Source organism: Typopeltis vanoorti, chromosome 3 (assembly GCF_054136105.1).
Source record: "Typopeltis vanoorti isolate ZY-2024b chromosome 3, IOZ_Tvanoo_1.0, whole genome shotgun sequence".
Lineage (NCBI taxonomy): Eukaryota > Metazoa > Arthropoda > Arachnida > Uropygi > Thelyphonidae > Typopeltis > Typopeltis vanoorti.
The window spans coordinates 172,969,792-172,994,406 of record NC_143551.1 but is presented as its reverse complement, the minus strand read 5'-3'; the positions used below and the strand labels follow the sequence as shown (position 1 = coordinate 172,994,406).

At 37.6% G+C, this 24,615-nt stretch overlaps 1 protein-coding gene across 5 annotated transcripts in view; it reads right to left on the bottom strand.

Annotated features, from left to right (window-relative positions):
* LOC150108743 (twitchin-like) overlaps window positions 1-24,615 on the bottom strand; it is a 2,666,638-nt gene that overhangs the window by 829,839 nt on the left and 1,812,184 nt on the right. For all 5 annotated transcript variants that reach the window (XM_090390962.1, XM_090390961.1, XM_090390964.1 and 2 more), the window contains one exon: window positions 5,808-6,005. In XM_090390962.1, the coding sequence (XP_090247088.1) occupies window positions 5,808-6,005 (198 nt within the window). The remainder of the gene's footprint in view (window positions 1-5,807; window positions 6,006-24,615) is intronic.

Genomic DNA, 24,615 nt, shown 5'->3' with positions numbered 1-24,615 from the left:
CTCTCTCCTACTGTTTCCATTTTCTCCACTTCTAGCAATTCCATATCCCTCTCTCATTCTGTCTCTCCTACTACTATTTCCATACGCTTGTCTTCTAGCATTCCCATATCCTCTCTCTCATTCCATCTCTCCTACCGATTCCATTCTCTCCTCTTCTAGCACTTCCATATCTCTCTCTCATTCCGTCTCTCCTACTGTTTCCATCCTCTCGTCTGCTAGCATTCCCATACCTCTCTCTCATTCCCTCTCTTCTATTGTTTCCAATCTCTCCTCTTCTAGCACCCCCATACCTCTCACTCATACTCCTTAAATTCTCTCTCTCTCCTACTCTGATTCGCCTTGCATTTATCTCTTCCATTCTCCTAATCTTATCTTTCATACTTCTGCTCTCATTCACTAGACATTCCACCTCCTCTTTCAACTCATCTATCTCCCTCTGCAGGTCAGTCACTCTTAATCTAAATTCACTCTCCCAAACAAAACCATCTCCTAAACTTCAACAGTCACTCACACCTTCCACACTATCAACCATTATTTTCTCATTCTCTCCTATCATACTACTTGTCTTCCTACATTCATTCTCCGTTCCTGGAGCAACAAAGTCAGATATCGATATATCTAATGTACTTATTTCCTCCAACTGCCTGCATTTTGCGCACATATGCTCTCCACTCTCTTTAACAAGCCACATATGTAATTCCCTAGAAGCATACATGCCGCAAGTACTGCATGCCACAAAGTCCCTTATGATATTGCAAATAATCGAGTTCTTAAATGGCGGAGGACTTGGCGTTACGCCAGTTGCGACTGCTGCTGAATCCACCATCATTCCTTACTGCCGAGTAGCGTAATCCTTAATAATTATTCCATTAATAAATAAGAGGGAAAAAAAAAAGTACAAACATCAGAACATTTAAGTACTAATATAATTAAATAAAATGAAATATAACTAAATACAGTTACTTAGCTTCGTTTTGTCTTCCACCGTTACGCGTTCGATTCTGACGGTACCAACATATATTATATCGCGACAGCAACTAACTTCCGAAAAACAACCACTGAAGTACACTCGTATTCAGAGAAACAATTCAGCACTCAAAAACGTAGAAAAACGGGGAAAAAAACGGACTATTCACCGATTAAAAATCACTTTCTTCTGCACAGCTCAAATTCACCGCCACGTGCTCATCAGAATCATTATGGTAATGTTGAAAATGACACCTGAAGAAATAAAGAGGTTATGGTTTTATTATACAAAATCTTGATTAATCACATATGGATTGCTATATAGGAATTTTGTCACCGTATTTTCCAGTCTATGTAAGCATGCTGGAATGAGGTGGCGCTAGTGTCCTTGGTAAATGTGGTGGTCGTGTTTAGTTAGGGTGGAAAACATGTTTGTAATTTAAATATAGTGTCTTTTTGTCTCAAATTGTGCTGCAGTTGTGCATTGGTTAGATACAAGTGTTCTTCAGTGGTGTTATTGTTTGGAACTGTGTTGAATATATTGTGTTTTCGCTGCCATTCATTTCACTACTTCAACATGTAAAGATGGCATCCAACAAGAAGCATACGTTAGCAGTGCGCAGGACTTCTACTTCTACTTGGCTGTCAGTAGAAGATGTGGTCACTGGAATTGAATGTGATGGGTACAGTACTTTCAGGGAGGACAGAGAAGATAGAACAGGAGAGAGGAGTACTGTTGATGATAGCTGATGTGTTGCAGCCAAAGAAAGTAGTATATCAAGATGACAGACATGTGAATGAGAGAGTTCATTTAAGGCGGTCTGGTATGAAATAGTGACCAATGCAACCAAATATACAGTTGGATGCTGTTATAGGCCAGGGAGTGCAGGGGGAGATATTGAATTCATACATCAGCAAATTAGTGCAATGAGCGCAGGTTTAGTGATTATTATGCGGGATTTTACTAGTGGTGATATCAATTGGAAGGAGGAAACATCACGTAGCAAAAAGGAAATGGAGTTCATACATCTTCTACGAGATAATTACTTGAAACAGCACATAACTGAAGGGACATGTAGTGTGAGAGTGTTGGACCTGGTTATTGGTTCAGAGGGTATATGTATAAGTAAGGTGTCCTCGTTACCTCCAATTGGTGAAAGCAATCATGTGGTATTGACTTGGGAGGTTGCAAAATCTGTGGATTTTTCTGTTAAGAAGGGATATATACGGAACTACAGGTTAGGCAATTATAACAAGCTTCAGAGTGAGCTTGCAGCCATCCCATGACAGAACATATTGCAGGGGAAAGATGTTAGCAGTGCATGGGATAAAATCAGCAGGTAGCTGAGGAAAGCAATATCAGATTATGTCCCCATGGTCAGGAGGTCGAACAAGGCAGGCGTTAGATGGATGAGCAGTAGTATCAAGCTTGATCTGCAAAAAAAGAAAATGTTATGGAGAATTTACAATGATAAAGGCAATCAGTACACCCATGAGCAGTACAAGGCTCAAGCTAGGAAGGTTACCAGCATAGTAAGAAAAGCTAAATCAGATTATGAGAAGACCTCAGCCAAAGAGATCAAGGGTAATCCCAAAGAGTAATCTCTGGATAACCTTAGTGAGTGCTGATGGTATTGAGGTTACCAATTCAGATGTAATAGTAGAGTTACTGAGTAATCACTTTTCAAAGTCTATCACCCAAGTGAGGATATCTCTCTACCTGTACCAATAACTAATGTGAGAATTGAAGCTAAGAAATCAGAGGTATTTAATATATTGCAAAATTTAAATGCAAACACTGCTGTAGGTTTAGATGGAATATCAGCTCGGGTGTTGCGTGAATGTGCAAATGAATTTTCAATCCCTCTTACCTGGATATTTTACTTAAGTTTGAACTCTGGTCCCTAGGGAGTTAGGCAAAGTGGTTCCTTTGCATAAGGGTGGCTCTAAAACTGCTGTAGTTAATTACAGACCAATCACCATCTCAGGAGTAGTGGTAAAAGTATTGGAAAAGTTGGTTAAAGACAAAATTCAAGAATGGGTGGATCAGGATATGATACTCTATAGAGGCCAACATGGTTTTGTTAAAGGTAGATCCTGCCTTAGCAATCTATTAACTTTTCATAATAGAATGACATGGGAGTTGGACAAAGGAACTGGCTGCACAGTGGTACTTCTGGATTTTGCTAAGGCTTTTGACAGGATACCCCATGGAACACTGTTACGCAAATTGGAGCAGATGGGAATGGATACTAAATTGGTGATTTGAATAGGAGAATGGCTCAGGGAGAGATACCATAAGGTGGTGTATGGAGGAGCCGAGTCCAGGATGAGGCAGGTGAACAGTGGTGTACCTCAGGGCTCTGTGCTTGGACCATTGTTCTTTAATTTGTATATAAATGATATAGGAAATGGTTTAAAGGGAGATATTAAGTTGTTTGCTGATTATGCAAAGTTGGGTAGTGCAATAAAAAATCAAGCTGATGTTGAAAGTTTGCAAGATGATTTAAATAAGCTGGTAGAATGGGTAAAAGGTAATGGATGTTAGTTCAATGTGGAAAAGTGTAAATTCATGCATTTTGGGATTAAAAGATTACCAGCTGTGTACTACATTGATGGAACAGTACTCCAAGAGATTGATGAGGCTAGGGACTTAGGTAGATAGGGAGATGAAGTTCAGAGGACACATTGCTAAGGTGTCCAAGATTTCACATAGGATTACTTGGTTGTTGAGGAACACACTGACATCCAGAGATAAGAGGTTATTATTCCCCTTTATAAAGCATTGATACTTCCACATTTGGATTACTGTGCTCAGGTCTGGTCACCTGGATTCCTTGGAGATGAGGAGGTTGTGGAGAGGGTTCAGAGGAGAGTGACTAAGTTGGTGAGTGATGTAAAAAATGTTCCCTACATTGATAGATTGAGAGCTTGTGGATTGCAGAGGTCAGTTGATAGGCAGAGAAGAGGGGATATGATAGAAACATTTAAATTACTGAAAGGTTTTTATAGGATTGATGCAAGGGAAATGTTTCAGCTGTGTGATAGCGATGGAAGAACAAGAGGTTATCCCTGGAAATTAAAGAAGAGTGTGGTTAACAAGGGTGTCAGAACAAGGTTTTTTGCCTGGAGTTTGGTGAATGAGTGGAATTCATTGCCTGACTTAGTTGTGGGCCCTTCATCTGTAAATAAATTCAAGAAGAGATATGACAGATATTGTTTTGCTAGTTTGGGTCTCCCACGATGAGTCTACTGACTCCATGGAGATACCCGTAATAATAATAAAAGAGCCTGGAGAAGAGTAAGTGAACATGAGGACAAATTGATAGAATGCTATTTACAGAAATTAATGGACTGGAGGAGTTAAGATGGTTTGAATAAAAAAGGAAGTATAAGTTGGTAAGTGTCTGTTACCAGATTACTGAAGAAGAGATATTTCTTAGAATGAAGAGGGATAGAGACAGAACAGGAGGCTATACCTGCAGACTATACAATGAAGGATATGAGTATCAATAAGAGTTATCAATACAATGCTGTATGTAGATGATCAGATTATAGTAAAAAACAATGAAGATGACTTTCAAAAATCAGCATGAATTAAACAAAATAAGTCAACAATACAATTTAAAAATTTCACAAAAGAAAGCAAAAGTCATAGTAATTGAAGGTTGGAATCATGTAAGATCAAAAATAGTTATACAAAATAAAATAATAGAATAGATGACACAGTTTAATTATTTAGGCTGCATAATAACATATCTAAAAGATGAAGATATAGATGAAAAAAATAAGGAAATTTCAGAAAATCTGTGGAACAATTAAAAGAACACTAAATAAAAAAACAAGATGAGAAACTCAACTAAAATTATATAAAGTAATGGCTACTCCAACTCTGTTATATGGTTCAGAAACATGGACAGTTAAAAAGAAAGATGAAAGTAAAATACAAGCTGCAGAGATGAGATTTTTAAGAACAATTAAAGGATGCACAAAACTGACCATATAAGAAATGAAGACATTAGAAAAGAGCTAGATATTTATAACATAAATGAAAAATAGATCAAAGAATATAGAGAGAAATAGAAAGAACATCTATCTAGGATGGAAAGATGTTGGCTACCAAAAGACATGGACAGAAATAGACCAAATGGGAAGAGAGAGAGAGAGGAAGACCAATGACAAGATGGAAAGACCAGTGAAGCCAGAATAGGCAAATGAGAAGAGAAAAAAGAAGAAGATGAGTAGAAGAACGAGAGAAAAGTTTTTGGCACTGAAAATGGCTGGTGAATGACTGTGTTGACTAAGAGCACAGTGAGTAGTACATAAACAATAAATGAGCATCAGGCATGGTTTTTGATTAGCTATATGTGCAGCAGAAAGATCTCTCATGATCAGCCTTTGATTTTATTGAGGTCTGATAATAATAATAAAATTTCTCAGCCACGGAGATGCTGATAGTGAAATAGCAACTAATGAAATATTTCATTATTTCAGTATCATTTGCAATAATGCAGCTGATACTGAAATATATAACTGGAACTTGGACAAAGAATACATTTTTCATAGTGATAGAAAGAATATTAAAACCAAAATCAAATAAAAACATAAACCCGAATCAAAAACATAAACAACTACAATTATTTTATCACTACCAGACTGTAGTGCCATTTGAAGCATAACATTTTAGACTTATCTACAAACATCACTACAAGAAAAAAATGAGGAAAAAATAAAAAGAGCATCTAATAGTATTCATTTTGAGTTGTATCATTAGCTAACTATGCATGACATACTAAAAACAAAATCCTATATATGTATTTCAGACACCTGAAAATCCTTACATTTTTTCTCTTTTGCAGTAACTGATTGAGAGGGCCGACTTGGTTTTCCAGGTCCTCCTTCATTTAATGCTAATACTCTAAACTCATATGTATGGCCTTCTGATAAGTTAGGTACAGTAAATTCTGTGCCTTGTACTGGAAAATTGCAGGCTTTATTCCAGTCAGGAAAGCCTTTCTCTCTCTTTTCAATGATGTAACCTATGAAGAATAAAATATATTAGTACTGCTTTCTTGAATGATAAAGTTTTTTTTTTTTTCATTAATCATTTTTAAATATGTCTTAATGTTTATTTTATGGGCTATCACAATTTTTAAAGTGAAATTTTTGGTTCAACAATGATGGATAAATAAACTCAAATGTCTACTGAAATTTACTTTAAACAACAAATTACACAATAACCATACTAACTAACTTTAATGAAAAGAAAGTACAGATATTTCACACTGAAAATAACAGTACATCATCAGTGCATAGAAAAAGCAAATCAAAGAAATGGGGGATACAAAGTACATACAACAATCAGTTTACCAATTGAAAACTGTTGCTGCATGCTAGAAATTAATATATTATTATTATTATTATTATTATTACGGGTATCTCCATGGAGTCAGTAGACTCATCGCGGGAGACCCAAACTAGCAAAACAATATCTGTCATATCTCTTCTTGAATTCATTTACAGATGAAGAGCTCACAACAAAGTCAGGCAATGAATTCCACTCATTCACCACCCTCCAGGCAAAAAACCTTGTTCTGACACCTTTGTTAACCACACTCTTCTTTAATTTCCAGAGATGACCTCTTGTTCTTCCATCACTATCACACAGCTGAAACATTTCCCCTGCATCAATCCTATAAAAACCTTTTAGTAATTTGAATGTTTCTATCATATCCCCTCTTCTTCGCCTATCAACCAATCTCTGCAATCCACAAGCTCTCAATCTATCAATGTAGGGAGCATTTTTTATATCACTCACCAACTTGGTCACTCTTCTCTGAACCCTCTCCACAGCCTCCTCATCTCCAAGGAATCCAGGTGACCAGACCTGAGCACAGTAATCCAAATGTGGAAGTATCAATGCTTTATAAAGGGGAATAATAACCTCTTTATCTCTGGATGTCAGTGTGTTCCTCAACAACCAAGTAATCCTATGTGCAATCTTGGACACCTTAGCAATGTGTCCTCTGAACTTCATCTCCTTATCTACCAATACCCCTAAGTCCCTAGCCTCATCAATCTCTTGGAGTACCTTTCCATCTATGTAGTACACAGCTGGTAATCTTTTAATCCCAAAATGCAAGACTTTACACTTTTCCACATTGAACTGACATCCATTTTCTTTTGCCCATTTTACCAGCTTATTTAAATCCTCCTGCAAACTCTCAACATCAGCTTGATTTTTTATTGCACTACACAACTTTGCATCATCAGCAAACAACTGAATATCTCCCTTTAAGCCGTTTCCTATATCATTTATATACAAATTAAACAACATTGGCCCAAGCACAGAGCCCTGAGGCACACCACTGGTCACCTGCCTCATCCTGGACTCGGCTCCTCCATACACCACCTTATGGTATCTCTCCCTGAGCCATTCTCCTATCCATATCACCAATTTAATATCCATTCCCATCTGCTCCAATTTGCGTAACAGTGTTCTATGGGGTATCCTGTCAAAAGCCTTAGCAAAATCCAGAAGTACCACTGTGTAGCCAGTTCCTTTGTCCAACTCTGATGTTATTCTATTATGGATAGTTAATAGATTGCTAAGGCAGGATCTACCTTTAACAAAACCATGTTGGCCTCTATAGAGTATCATATCCTGATCCACCCATTCTTGAATTTTGTCTTTAACCAACTTTTCCAATACTTTTACCACTACTCCTGAGATGGTGATTGGTCTGTAATTCAATACTGCAGTTTTAGAGCCACCCTTATGCAAAGGAACCACTTTGCCTAACTTCCACTCCCTAGGGACCATACCAGAGTTCAAACTTAAATTAAATATCCAGGTAAGAGGGGTTGACAATTCATTTGCACATTCACGCAACACCCGAGCTGATATTCCATCTAAGCCTACCGCAGTGTTTGCATTTAAGTTTCGCAATATATTTAATACCTCTGATTCTTTAGCTTCAATTCTCACATTAGGTATTGCTATAGGTATAGAGATATCCTCACTTGGGTGATACTTTTGAGAAGTGATCACTCAGTAACTCGACTATTACATCTGATTTTGTCACCTCAATACCATCAGCACCCACTAAGGTTATCCTTCCGAAGCCATTCTTCCTCTTACTTGCCACATAGCGGAAGAACTCTTTGGGATTACCCTTGATCTCTTTGGCTAAGGTCTTCTCATAATCTGATTTAGCTTTTCTTACTATGCTGGTAACCTTCCTAGCTTGAGCCTTGTACTGCTCATGGGTGTCCTGATCGCCCTTCTCCTTGTAAATTCTCCATAACATTTTCTTTTTTTGTAGTTCAAGCTTGATTCTACTGCTCATCCATCTAATGCCTGCCTTGTTTGACCTCCTGACCATGGGGACACTATCTGATATTGCTTTCCTCAGATACCCGCTGATTTTATCCCAAGCACTGCTAACATCTTTCCCTTGCAATATGTTCTGCCATGGGATGGCTGCAAGCTCACTCCGAAGCTTGTTATAATTGCCTAACCTGTAGTTTCGTACATACCCCTTCTTAATAGAAAAATCCACAGATTTTGCAACCTCCCAAGTCAATACCACATGATTGCTTTCACCAACTGGAGGTAACGAGGTCACCTTACTTATGCATATAACCTCTGAACCAATAACCAGGTCCAACACTCTCACACCACGTGTCTCTTCAGTTACGTGCTGTTTTAAGTAATTATCTCGTAGCAGATATATGAACTCCATTTCCTTTTTGCTACGTGATATTTCCTCCTTCCAATTGATATCACCATAATTAAAATCCCCCATAATAATCACTAAGCCTTCACTCATTGCACTAAGTTGCTGATGCATGAATTCAATATCTCCCCCTGTACTCCCTGGCCTATAGCAGCATCCAACTGTATATTTGGTTGCGTTGGTCACTATTTCGCACCAGACTGCCTATTTTTTTTTTTTTTTTCTTTTCATCACAGTATCATCTGTTTATTACCTGGACTCATTAACTTACATCAATGAGGTTTATAAAAACAGCTGATGATCACAATTTTTAAATGGAACAGTGCTCCTTTTATGTACAATGATTTTTTTTTCTCCAAAAGACCATGATAACATGGTACTTACAGAAAAATAACGTAGGTGATACAGCTAGCATCTGTTTCTCTGCACTACCACATGTGGTGGCAGGCCAACATTATTTTATGGAACAATCTGTTGCAAAATGAACTCTAAAACAAACTTCTGGAAATGATGAGATATTAATAAATAACATTATTAAAACTATTTTTTGATAGTTACATAAAACGAGAATCTCCTAAAATTTTGGGAAAGAGAGACAATCGTTCCAAATCAGATTTGACCAATGTAAAAGGGCTTCACAACTTTCTTTTAAAAGGCTTTTATATTTAAAACTGCTTCTGTGGACTAGACGAGCTTCATCTCAGTAGATACTATGTTCTGCTAGATCAGACTTTTGAGGATTCATGTATTCAATATATTCAGTATAGAATCACCGTAACTCAGTCAATATAGATGAAGCATTTTAGGCTGAAAGACCTGGGTTAAATTCCCATCAGTGATATGTGAGGAACCTTTATCTGGTCTCTTTCAGTGAGTTAGCTAGTCTCATATGGAGGTGGGGAAGGGGGGGGTCACCCAGAAATTCAGATTTTTTTGTTCCCCAGAACAGGCAAACTGGCCCCATGAACACATGCATCTACAGACATAGGACACACAAGGAGACATTGGGCTAACACCTTTTCCTCGAGTATGGTTGCAGTTACCAGGTCCAAGAAACCTGAACACCATAAAAAAGGTAGAAGAGAAAAGATTAAGAAGAAGAAGAAGAACAAGAACAAGATGTATTTAATATAATACTGATGTTCATTAATTCTTTTTTCTACAGAATGACCTGTCTGCCCAAAGTAGGTCAGATTACATTCACAAGTTATCTGATAAATGTCAGCTAATTATAGAGGTGACTGTTTGTCTTTTGTAGAGAGCAACAGATGAAAAAATTTGTTGATAGGAAAATAAGTGGGAATAAGGTGATACTTCTTCAAAATTCTACCAATAGGTTCTGAGATACCAAAAATAAAAGTTTTAGAATCCTATAGTCTGTTGAAGAATCCTGAGGTGTTGGAAAATATGAGTCAATTATCTGCTGAATTGGATTAGGATTGAAACCATTAAATTCCATTAAATTTTTGATAGTCTGCTCATCACACCTCTCAAAACATTGGTGTTATCAAGTCTTTAATTAAAAGAGCACATAATGTGTGCTCCTCTCCCTCAAGCTTACAACAAGAACTTCTCACTATCTCTGATGACCACTTTCCACATATGGGAAATATTTTAATGATCATTTTGATTTCAATTCATTTGCTCTTGTAAATGTCAGCATGATTCCTTTGTGTCAGTTAATGTTTTTTGCCTTTGTGTAATGTACTATTAAAAGTGTTTACAATATCATTAAGTGAAAAGTCAGAATATTTCTGTAATTTTTACCATATAGCTTCTCAACAAAAACTTGGAAAAACACAGTATTTGGTACAGTGCTTGCAAAGTAAATTGCAATCTTTAATGGTACCTGTGGCATGACTATAAACAACAATTTACATGATAACCACAGTAATTAACTTTAATGAAAAGAAAGTACAGATATTTTGTTGCTTCCAGTTAGCCATAATTAAAATTGACAATAATGATCACTCTTTTCTTATTTGCTTGACTAATTTGATTATACATTTCAATGGTTACTACGATCCCCATTACCAGGTCTATAACAACAACATCCAACTATGTATTTCATCTATTCACCTGTATCTCACACCATACTGCCTCAAAACCACTGGCACTATTTTTCCTCTTGCCTCTCTACCTTTGTATGGACATAACTCTTTCTCTATCATCAATAGCACTAACACTCCCTTTTTATCCTTTCTATCTTCACGAAACAAATCATACCCTTCCATCTCTATTCCTGTTAGGATATCATCCTCATCCAACCATGTTGAACATATTCCAACAATTCTTGGGTGAAGAGACTCAAATAATGCAAGCATTTCATTTGCCTTGTTACTTACACTTCTAGCATTTGTATACAAGCCTAACAGGTCATTCTTGGATCTATAACCAGTTTCTCTGATAACACTAGATGTGACTTCTAAATACTTAACTCAAGCCTTTTATTTTTCTCCTTATTCATCTTAGAGTCTTCTTCAAAACCAAATGCTTTCCTTTGATCCCAGGTCATCCCTTCCCTTTTTGTCTACACACACATTCACATCGTCTTGGAACATTAACCTTTCTCATGCTGTGTTTGTTCCTTTGTCCAGTCTGAGCCTCCTCATTTCCTGTTTGTCTTGAACACTTGTTCTTTCATTCTCTATACTCATGCTACCCACTTCTTCATTCATAAGCACCACTTCAATCTCCTCCTTCCTTACTTTCCCACTCTTTCATATTGCTTCTTAATTGATCATTATTTTCTGTACTCATTACTTTCCCTTCCAGTAGCAGTCTCTCCAAATGACTCATACCATTTAAAACTATTGAAATGTAGTCCATCATTCTTATATAGTTTACTTCTTTCTTCAATCTCATTCTGCACATTAAGAAACTGAACTCCTTTCTCCTCACACATTTCCATTAACATATCATTCACAATCTTCATTCTCCATCGTATTTCATCACTCATATACCTGGGCAACTCACTGACTACCTTTCCAATCACATTATTATTCTTTTATTCTTATGGGGGCTTCAACTTGGAAACATAGACTGAAAGGAGTAAAGATCACACAGTAGGAAGAATATAGAATTTATACATTTACTGAGAGATAATTACTTGAAGCAGAATGTCAGAAAAAGGACTCAGGGAATGAGAGAGAGTGTTGGATCTTTTTGTAGGATCAGAAAACTTATCGATAACTAAGGTGTATACATTATGAGTGGTTTTCCCCATCCTCCAGATGGGGGCAAAGGGATCATGTTGTTTTGACTTGGGAGGTAGCAAAACTTGTGGAAATTCCACTTAATAAGGGGTATGTGTAGAACTACAAAGCAGTTCCATATATGATTATTATTATTATTACAGGCGACTCCAGGGAGTCCTTAGACTCATCAAGGGAGGCGCTAAACATCACGTCCACAACTATACGACATTCTCACAGTATCTATCATACCTGGCCTTGAACTCACTCACCGTCATAGCACCCACAACAGACTCTGGCAGCTTATTCCACTCATTTACCACTCTAAAAGCAAAGAACCCAGATCTAACACCCTCGCTAACCACACTCTTGCCCAGCTTCCATAGGTGTCCCCTAGTTCTCCCACCACCAGTCCTGATCTCAAAAATATCCTCTGAATTAATCCTATAGAAACCCTTTAGCAATTTGAATGTCACAATCATATCTCTCCTTTTCCGCCTATCAACTAATTTCTGCAACCCACAAATCCTCAACCTGCTCTCATAAGGTTCATTCCATAGACCTGCTATCATCTTGGTCACTCGCCTCTGGATCCTCTCCACCTCCTCCCCATCAAAAAGAAACATAGGTGGCAAATCTGGGCACAGTAGTTGAGATGAGGTCTTATCAAGTCTCGGTACAGAGGTACAATAACTTGCTTGTCTCTGCTCGTCAAAGTATTTTTCAACCAAGTGAGTTGATGAGCTGATTTAGCTACTTTTGCAATGTGCCCCCTAAACTTCATCTCCCTATCCACCAACACTCCCAAGTCCCTGGCCTCATCAATCTCCTGGAGTACAGTTCCACCAATGTGGTATACTGCTGCTAATCTTTTCACCCCAAAATGCATAGCCTTACATTTTGTCACATTAAATTGACATCCATTCTCCTCAGCCCAGAACTCCAATCTATCCAAGTTGTCCTGCAAGATTTTGGCATCTTCTGCATTCACTATTGCCCTACCCAACTTTGCATCATCAGCGAACAAATGAACTGTTCCACTTAGATCCTTCCCTATATCGTTAATAAACAAATTAAACAGCAATGGTCCAAGAACAGAACCCTGCGGCACACCACTAGTCACAGGCCGTCTTTTGGACTCTACTCCTGAATAAACTACTCTCTGATATCTCTTCATCGACCACCCACCTATCCATCTCACCAACCCTATATCCATTCCCATATGTTGTAGTTTACAGATTAGAATTCCATGTGGTATCCTGTCAAATGCCTTAGCCAGGTCCAGCAGTATCACTGTAAACCCATTACCCTTATCCAGTTCAGCCGTCACTGTTTTATAAAACTTGGGCAAATTACTGAGGCATGATCTACCCTTCACAAAGTCATGCTGTCCCCAGTACAGTATTATCTCATTTTCATCAATCCATTCCTGTATTTTTCCCTTGACTACTTTCTCCAAGATCTTGACAACGACTCCTGATATGCTAATTGGTCGGTAATTTGCAACAGTGGTCTTGGATCCTCCTTTATGCAGTGGAATTATTTTCCCCTCTTTCCACACCTTTGGGACTAAACCAGACCTGAGACTCAGATTGAACAACATGGTTAAGGGCACTGATAATTCTTTAGTCGCTTCACGTAAGACCCGTGCCGGTATACCATCCAATCCCACAGATGTATTCACATTAAGGTTCTGTAATAGACTATTCACCTCCACTTCATTCATCACAATTCCCGTATAAACTCATGGTTCCTTCACTTTTTCAATGTCACCACTTGGATGATATACTCTTGCAAAGTGCTCGCTCAGTAATTCCACTATAATTTGACTGATTCAGTGACCTCCTTACCATCATCATTCCTTAAAATCATTTTGCCATGTGCAGCTTTTTTTTGCTTGCAGCATATTGAAAGAACTGTTTGGGATTCTCTTTAGCTTGCATAGCTAGTTTCCTTTCATAATCCACTTTTGCTTTTTTTACCACACTCCTTACCCTTCTGGCTTGCACTTTATACCGTTCGTGTGCCTGCAGGTCACCTCTTTCTTTAAATTCCCTCCACAGCTGTTTATCTTTTTGCAGCTCAAGCTTAATGGTGTTATTCATCCATTTAACCCCTACTTGTTTTACCATTCGGATCCTAGGTATACAATCAGCCATAACCTCCTGTAAATGCTCCTTGACAGTTACTCTTAGGAATCAGCTTGACACACCATGGCATAAAGTTCTGCAAAGAAAGTATGTTCACAGTGCATTTGGAATAGTCAGAGGTATCTGGAGGAAGCAATATCAAAATATTCCCAAGGTAAAGAGAGCGAACTCTATAGGTATTAGATGGATGAATACTCTGAATACTATCATTAAGCATGAGCTCCAAAAAAAGAAAATTCTGTGGAGTGTATACAGTACAAGGATCAGGAAAGAAAGGTGATCAACAAGGTAATGAAAGCAAAATCAGATTATGGAAAAAAATTAGCCAAACAGACAAATGGAAATCATAAAAGTTTTTTCATTATGTGGCAAGAAAGAGGGAAAATGACTATGAAAAGGATAATGAGTGCAGATGGTAGAGAGGTAATGAAGGCAGATAAAAATGATGAGCAACAAAGTGATCATTTTGCAGTTGTATATCATCAAGGTGAAGATATTGTTATGCAGATGTGAGAACAGAGGCTGAAGAATTGGAGGTATTTAATATATGAAGAATCTGAATGCAAATACTGCTGTGGGATTGGATGGGATATTATTATTATTATTATTATTATTATTATTATTAATTTTTGACCTCCATGGAGTCGGAGACTCATGTAGGAGGTACACAATGTTCATCGAACCTTGCTTTAAACTGATTCAATTTGCATACTACATAACAAACTCAGACAATGCATTCCACTCGCCAACCACTCCCCATTCGAAGAACCTACTTCTCTGTTCACAACCTCCTTATACTGTTTCCAGCAATGGTCTCTTTTCTGTTTTATCCTTCCCCTCTGCCATTCTATGAAAAATCTATTCAATGTCAAGCTGATAACAACCCCTGACTAGCTTATATGTCTCAATCATATCCCCACCCCTCTTCCTCCTATTCACGAGGCTTTCAACTTACATTCTCTCAATATGTCCTTGTACTCCACATTCCAAAGACCACAGACCACGTTTGTGAATCTTCTTTGGACCCTGTCCAGCATATCCTTGTCACCATGAAATACCGAAGACCAAATCTGTGCACAATAATCCATACGAGGGCAGATCAAGGCCTTACACAATGGCATCATAACCTCTCTACTTTTGCATGTCACTGTCCTCCACATCATTGCCATCATCCAATGTGATGTCACATTGTCGCTATCGAAAAGTCTTCACAACTTGTCGATATCAGCTCGCATTTTACTAGAATGTTCAGGAGGAATTGGTGATGTCTTAGAATAGGCTGTTTAATTTGAGTCTCAGCTGTGGCAAAGTCCCTAGAGAATGGAAGGAGGGCAAAATAATTCCTTCGCATAAAGAAGGATATCTAAGTTTGTATCAAAAAATTAAAGACCAATTAGTATCTCAGAAGTGGTTCTAAAAGCACTGGAAAATTTGGTCAAAAAGAGAATTCAGGAATGGGCGAATAAGACTATCATACTCTATGAGGGACAGCACAGGTTGAGTTGGACAAAGGTAATGGCTACACAGTGATATGCTGGACAAAAGCATTTGTCCAGCAAACTGCTGCAAAAAATTTGTTTACAAATTTGCTGCAAACTATAACAAATGGGGATGGATTCAGAAATGATGGACAGATACCAAAAGTAATATATGACAGAGCAGATTCGAGGAGAAGGCAGGGGACTAGTCATGTGTCATAAGGCTCTGTGCTTGGACCACTGCTGTTTAATTTGTACATAAATGATATAGGAAATAATTTGAAGGGAGATTTCAGTTTTTGCAGATGATGCAAAGTTGGGTAGAGTAATAGTTAATCAAGGTGATGTGGAGAGCATGCAGGATGATTTAAATATGCTGATAGCATGGGCAAAACATAATGGATGTTGATTTAATGTGGAAAAGTGGAAAATTATGTATTTTACTATAAAAAGATTTCAAGCTGTATACTACACTGAACAACGCTAAATAAGATGACATAACTATCGTTATGGGAGATCTCAATGCTAAACACTGCCAACACTGGTGGTGGGGTGCTGCTTATGATAAGTGATGACCTATGTCCTCTAAGAGTGGAGAATTTGGAAGGTAGTGAGACAAATGATTTTTAGAGCGTATGGTGTGAGGTAGAGGTAGGCAAGACAGGATATTTAGTGGGGTGTTGCTACAGACCCAGGAGCACAGAGGATGGGGACCAGGAGATGTTTAGACAGCTAAGTTTGGCAAGTGCAAGAAGAATGATTGTTATGGGAGATTTTAACTTCAGTAGTATAAATTGGAGAGAGGAAGATGCATGTAACAATAGGGGAATGGAATTTCTAGAATTCTTGAGGGACAAATGTCTTAGGCAACATGTAACAGAGGGAACAAGAGGTTCAAAAATTTTGGATTTGGTTATAGCATCAGAAGAGTTGATAATAACTGAGTTGACGTCTCTCCCACCAGTTGGAGAGAGTGACCATATGGTTTTGACTTGGAAAATGAATAGACATGCAGGAGTATCAAAGAGACGGGAACTTATGTGGAATTATAAGGCAGGTGATTATAATAGTCTTAGATGTCAACTTCGGGAAGTTTCATGGAGGGAGGAATTGGAAGGCCGGGATATCACCAGTGCGTGGGAAATTGTGAAGGAATATTTGTTATCAGCAATGGTAAGTTGTATACCACGAGTGAAGAAGAGGGCGCAATTTGGAGTAAAGTGGATGACAAACAATATTAAACAGGAATTGCATGCGAAAAAGAGGCTATGGAAGAGATATAAGGAGACAGGTGAAGAGATGCATGAGGAATATAAGACACAGGCCAGAAGAGTGACTCGTGTGGTAAGGAAAGCGAAACTGGAATATGAGAGGAGATTGGCTCTAAGATCCAAAGAAAATCCTAGGGAATTTTTTAGCTATGTGGCCAGTAGGAGGAGAAATGACTGTGGAAGAATGATATTGTGGGTTAAAAATGGGAATAGAGTGACTGATGCAGAGGACATAGTGGAATTGTTCAATGAACACTTTATTGGAGTATTTCATCCTAGAGGAGTCAGTTTTAATGCTAGAGGGATAGGACTGGTACGAGGTCTGGAGGTACAGGAGGAGAGTGTGTTTCAGATACTGAGTACTCTGGATGTCAGTAAAGCTGTGGGACTGGATGGTATTTCGCCACGAGTTTTGAGAGAATGTGCTAGGGAATTGACAATACCTTTAACGTGGCTTTTCAATGAAAGTCTGGCTTTGGCAAAGGTGCCCAGGGAATGGAAGGAAGGTAAGATAGTGCCATTCCATAAGGGTGGTAACAGACTGGAAGTGTCTAATTATAGGCCAGTCTGTGTGTCATCAGTAGTTGTTAAGATCTTGGAGAAAGTAGTGAGGGACCGTGTACAGCATTGGGCAGATGAGGGTAATGTTATCTGTGAGAATCAACATGGATTTATGAAAGGACGCTCTTGTTTTAGCAATATGCTAGCCTTTTATAATAAAGTTACAAGAGCATTAGATGAGGGAAAGGCATATACTGCAATTTTCTTAGACTTGGCGAAGGCATTTGACAGGGTGCCACATGATAAGCTGATATTTAAGTTGCAGCACATGGGTCTGGATGTCAGATTGGTCAACTGGATTCAGGATTGGCTGTCTGATAGGTATCAGAGAGTTGTGTATGGTGGAGCAGTTTCCAGGAGGCAGAGGGTTACAAGTGGGGTCCCACAGGGCTCAGTACTAGGACCTATATTGTTTAACCTTTATATCAATGACATAGCCAGTGGATTGCAGGGGGATATTCAGTTGTTTGCGGATGATGCGAAGTTTGGAAGGATTATTAGTAATAGTGCAGATGTGGTAGCCCTGCAAGAGGATTTAAATAAGCTAGATAGATGGGCAAATGAATGGGGGTCTCAGTTTAATGCAGCAAAATGTAAGGTCTTGAGGTTTGGGAAACATCGATGGGATGCTGCATACTCTATGGGAGGAGTTATACTGGAGGAAGTAGGGGAGACAAGAGATCTGGGGTTGATGATTGATAGAAACTTGAAGTTTAGGGGACATATTGCAAAGGTGGTGAAGGTAACACAGAGGATTGCTGCTATTATGAGAAGGACACTGACCTGCAGAGATAAGAGGGTTATCATTCCGTTGTATAAGTCTCTGATCAGACCACACTTGGACTATTGTTCTCAGATTTGGTCCCCAGGATTTGAAGGGGATAAATTAACCGTGGAAAGGATACAAAGACGGATGACAAAGATGGTTTCAGGACTGTACAAGGATAGTTATGAGGATCGGCTGAGAGAATGTGGACTGCAGAGTTTGGTGGATAGAAGAAGGAGAGGTGATATGATTGAGACTTTTAAACTGTTGAGAGGTGGTTACAGGGTTGACACTGGGGAGTTCTTTCGCTTGGTTGATCAGCTGGAAGGAGTGATGACAAGAGGCCATCCCTGGAAGTTACGAAAGGAAACTGTGAGCAAGAGGGTAAGGAGTGGTTTCTTTGTGTGGAGGGTGGTTGAGCCGTGGAATGCATTGCCTGATGGAGTGGTGGGAGCGAGAACGGTCAGTGGGTTTAAGGAGTGGTATGATAAACTTTGTGTTTCTCAGGGGGGGACTTCCCCTCGATGAGTCTTGACAGACTTTATGTCTTAGAAAGGACCTCCCTCGATGAGTCTTTTGACTCCTTGGAGGCCTGAATAATAATAATAATAATAATAATAATAATAATAATAATAATAATAATAAAGTAGGCTCAGAAAAGATCTCTTTCTGCATGGGAAACCAGGGCCTTGGACATAGAAATCCAAGAGGAGAAAGATTAATACAGATTGTTTTCTGTGAAGAAAACAATCTGGTAATAGCAAATACTTTATTTAGTCACCCTCCTAGAAGACTTTACACATGGAAAAGTCCCAGAGACAGCTATAGGAACCAGATTGACTAGATAATGATTAAAAAAAGATTCCAGAATAACATCTTACAAGCCAAAACATACCCAGGGGCTGATATTGGATCAGACCACAACCCTGTGGTCATTAAAGCAGCAATAAAATTAAAGAAAACAATGAAACCTCTAAAACTAGAAAAATATGATCTTGGCTCCCTTAAAAATCAAGAAATACAAGATAAATTTTTAAAGGAACTGGCACAACCCACTGCTGTTAATGTTCCTGATCCCACCAGGTATCCTTACCCTAAAGATGACATTGAGGATAGATCACAGAAATTTAAAGAGGGCATAAAAAAGGCAGTAAAACAAAAAATTCCCAAATTTGAGATGAAAATTAGTAAACCCTGGATGAATGACAAGATACTGAAAATGATGGAGGAAAGAAAGAAACACAAAAATCATCCTGAATACAAGAACTTAACAAGGAGATCAGGAAAGAATGTAGGATTGCAAAAGAACTATGGCTCAACAACAAATGCAAGGAAATTGAACTTCTAGACAAAAAGCACAAAACCAGAGAACTTCATGAAAAAGTTAGGGAGCTAACTAACAAATTTTGTAAAACAATAGGCTCTCATTGCATTGAAGATGCCAGTGGAAACATCCTAATGGAGAAAGACAAAATAAGGGATAGATGGGTAGAGTATTCAAAGGAACTCTACAATCATGATAGAACAGATAAGCCAATGCAAGAAGATTTGGAGGGGCCTACTATTCTTACCTGGGAAGTAACAAATGCCATTAGGAAACTGAAATCAGGAAAAGCTCCAGGAATTGATGGAATTATGGCAGAAGATCTAAAGGATTTAGATGATAAGGCTATAAGATCACTGACTGACATATGTAACAAAATATATGAAACTGAACACCTGCCAAAAGGTTTTAAGCACTCAACATTCCTACCAATACCTAAAAAATCGATGACAATCAAATGTGAAGAATACAGAACAATCAGTCTGATCAGTCAGATAGCAAAAGTTATGTTATATATCATCCTAGAAAGAAATAAATATAAAATCAAAATAGAAATTAATGAAACGCAATCTGGTTTCCAGGAAATAAAGGATATAGAGAAGGACTCTTCAACATTAGAACTATTGTAGAAAGATATCTGGAGAAGCAGAAAAAAGTCTACTAATGTTTTATTGGCTACACAAAGGCCTTTGACAATATACAACATGAACAACTAATCAAATGCAACAGAAATTTAAATGCTAAAGATACTAGATTACTGATAAATCTATATTGGGAGCAAACTGCCTCAATAAAAATATCAGGAGAAATCTTGGAGGAATTCCCAGTAAAGAAGGGTATCAGACAAGGCTGTGTTCTTTCTCCTATATTGTTTAACCTCTATATTGAAAATATCTTCCAGCAATTAGAAAATTTAAAGGAGTCAACATAGGAGGCAGGAATATAAACAACTTAAGATATGCAGATGATACAATACTGCTAGCTGAAAATAAAAAAGATCTTCAAAACCTACTAGAAGAGATGCTGAAGCTAAGTGAACAATATGGACTTAATTTCAACTTCAATAAAACCAAAACCATGCTGGTAACAAGAGAAAAAGGGAAAATACCCGATATAAATATTAAGATCAGAGGAAATACTTTAGATCAAGTAGAGAGTTATATATATTTGGGAAAACTAATTAAAGAGAATGGAAAGTGTAATAAGGAAATATTAAGAAGAATAGAAATTTCTAGATCAACCTTCATTAGTATGAAAAACATTCTGACCTGAAGGGAAATTCGCACAAAAACAAGAATTAGGCTGTCCAAATGCTATGTATGGTCAACACTGCTATATGGAGCAGAAACCTGGACAATATCAAAATATTTTGAAAATAAACTAAAAGAATTTGAGATGTTGATCCTCAGAAGAATTCTTAGAGTCCCATGGACTGCCAAAAAAACTAATTTAGAAATATTAGGGATGATTGGAGAAGATAGGAATCTGCTGAAAACCATTAAGAAAAGGAAAACTACCTACCTTGGTCACATACAAGGCATGAATCCCTACAAAAAACACTTCTAGGATACAAGGAAAAAGAAGAAGAGGAAGATAAAGAACAGATTGGATGGGAAATATTAAGGACTGGACCTTTTTGTCATAGGAAGAATGCAAAAGAGAAGCACAAAACCGTACATGGTGGAAGCTCATGGTAGTCAACCTCCTGGAAGGAGATGACATCTGACAAGACAAGAACTACACTCAGGGAATATATAATAATAACAATAATATTAAAAATTAAAGATACCAAGAAATTATATACTTAGTTTAATCCTTTATGGAAGTGTAGTTCAGGACTTGGGCAACTTGTACAGAAAAGTTAATGACTTCACATCACTTGCAAATCACATATTCTTACAGACATGTATAATGCTATGGAAAGGGTCACTACCCAGACTGGTTTCGCCCTTTACTGCGGTGAAAAAGTAAAGGGTTGCTCATCACAGGCCTAGAGTAGTTAGTATAGGGTGCAAGAGAACCTGATAGTATTAGGAGAAATATATATATTTTAGAAAGAAAAGACAGATAGCGATAGAGAAAAGGTATCAGTTCTTTTATATCATCATATAGAGAAGGCTATCAGTTTCCCTTTTTCACCAATCTCGTATAGATGAACAACAAAAAGACCAATTGAAACTAAAGCACAAAGATAATTGATATCCAGGTGGTTAGTCCCATCTGGGTTAACCACCTGAGTGGGCCTTCTCTGCCTGGGATTGCTCTCCAGGTATCCCTGCAATTGACTATAAGACCAGATTGAATTAAGAGGACAGAACTATTTAAACTAAACATATTTGGTCATTTTATAATTAAAATACAATTTTATTAATACTGACCATTTAAAAACAAACTTATATTAAAACCTACTAGTTTTGCCAGCAGACTGTCTGGCTTTTTCAAGATGTTTACGGAAATACATAAAAACTAGTAAATGCAAATGCAAATTGAAAGGAACATAAAAAACGTTGTAAACCAACTAGTAGCTAAGGTTACACATTTGCGTGACAGAGAGGACTTATTGTTCTTATTCATTATCACGCAAGCGTGTTCGTTGTAAACGTGTAATGTGATTACTGGCTAGCTGTAGTTCAGATTGATTAAGAGAGAGGATCAGGTTTTTCCACAAATTGTTTAGAATTATACCCTGATTTCTGCCGGTTATTGACACTATTTCATTGACCTTTTCATGGAAAAACTTGAAAAAGAAATTCTCTCCACAGTCTTCCCCAGACCATGTACATGGTGGAGATATGTTGACGATATCTTCATTATATGGCAAAACAGCTTAGAAAACCTAAAATCGTTTGTGGATAAAATCAACTCGATACATTACAAGATAAAATTCATGGAAGTGGAAAACAAAAACCAACTGCATTTTTTAGACATTTTGATAAAGAAACAATCAAACAGTGTCAAATTATCTATTTACAGAAAGCCCACAGATACTGGAAGATATCTTCATTATACTTCAAACCATCAACAACACACACAAACTGAGCATTATCCACATGTTGGAATATAGGGCCAGAAAGTTTATATCAGAAGAGGAGGAGGATACACAGACTGAACTCTCACTAAGAGCCAACACATTATCACAAAATGGATATCCTCAAAACATCATCAAAAAATATCTATACAATGACAACCCCAGACAAGAAGAATCACACTCCTAGCACATTTCTACTGCAGTGATCCCTTTCATCAAGTCAATTTCTTATCAAATAGCAAGAATACTAAGAGCCTACAACATCAGAGTGGTCTTCAAACCAACCACCAGCATCAGACAAGTTTTAGGATCCCCAAAAGATAAGGTGCCTTTCTACAAATATCCAGGAGTATATTACATTCCCTGCTCCTATGGTCTTGCCTACATTGGACAAACTTCACAGAGTTTAGAAATCAGACAAAAATAACATGTTGGTGATGTAAACCACAACAGAAGTATCTCTTCCGGCTTAGCACATCATTTCTGTACATCTAACCAGACGATAGAGTGGCAAAACAGCTCCCTGCCATATCTCGATGACGACTACAGACATCATTTATTCAAGGAAGCCACAATAGTGTCAATAACCAGTGGAAACCGCAACAGAAATCAGGGTGTGATTCTAAACAGTTCATGTAAAAACCTGATCCTCTCTCTTAATCAATCTGAACTACAGCTAGCCAGTAATCACATTACACGTTTACAACAAACACACATGCATGATAATGAATAAGAACAATAAGTCATCTCTGTCGCGTGAATGTGTAACCTTAGCTACTAGTTGGTTTACAACATTTTTTATGTTCTTTTCAATTTGCATTTACTACTTTTTATGTATTTCCGTAAACGCCTTGAAAAAGCCAGACAGTCTGCTGGCGAAACTGGTAGGCTTTAATATAAGTTTGTTTTAAAAAGGTCAGTATTAATAAAATTGTATTTTAATTTTAAGGATGGAACTATTTAAAAAAAACCTCTCATAGCAAGAATAGATATAATTTATCTCCCTCTGGTGCATAATGTGGGTGATCCACATCATGTAGTCATAAATTTGATATCGCCAAGAATGCTTCTTTCTAAATACAAAAATCATCTGACTGAACACAATACAATATTATAAAGCATTTGAATGTCATATTGCTGGTTTTCAAATCCATGTTTCTTTCTAACCTTCTTAAATGGTATTTTAATTCATTAATTATAAAAATCAAAATTCTCTTCCATTGCTGACAGGTGATGGGTATTGCAAAAAAAAAAAAAAACTGTTCTGTTGAAAGTAATGGAATGCCCCACATATTACATAATCTGGTTGGAGTATGCAGGGCAAGAGGTCAGCTGTAGAATGCATGTTCTACTGTTTGCAATCAATAACAGATGTCACAGATTGGATCTACAATGTTAAAGTACCTTCATTTGATGGTGGGTGGAAGGTGTCCATATGCAATTCTCCAAGCAAGCAATCTTTCCTGTTAGGGTATCCTTGGAACTTCATCAAATTATGAAAAAAAATATTGTTGTCTGAAATCTGAAAACACAACCCAACTCAACATCACCAGAGTTAAAGATCAGTACTATCAACATAAGAAGCCTGAATGGCAAAGAAATGGAGCTAGCTGAGGAATTAGATAAGTACCAGATCGGCATAATAGGGGTGACTGAAACAAAAAAGAGAAAAACTGGGGAGACCTTTCTGAGCAATAAATACAAAATGTTATATTCAGGCAATGACAATCAAGGAAAAGAAGGAGAAGCCATAGTATTCAACACAAAATACGAGGCTAATTTTCTTGAATGGCAGTCAGTCTAGTCTCAAGTAGAGTAATGTGGGCAAATATGAGAATGGGGGGGGGGGGGAACGGGACAATGAGACTTATTTGTGCCTATGGTCCCACTGAAGGTTCTACTAAGGTAGAAATGGAGGAATTTTTTGAGGCTTTAGAAAAGCAACTGACACAATGAAAAAGGAAAACTTGGTCCTTGTTGGGGATCTAAATAGCAGAGTAGGAAATGATTGTGAGACATACAAAAATATTTTGGGAAAATTTGGAGAAAAGAGCAAAGCTAATAATAATGGTAAATATCTGTTGGATTGCTCCACAGGACATGGACTAGTTATTACTAACACCATGTACCAACATAAA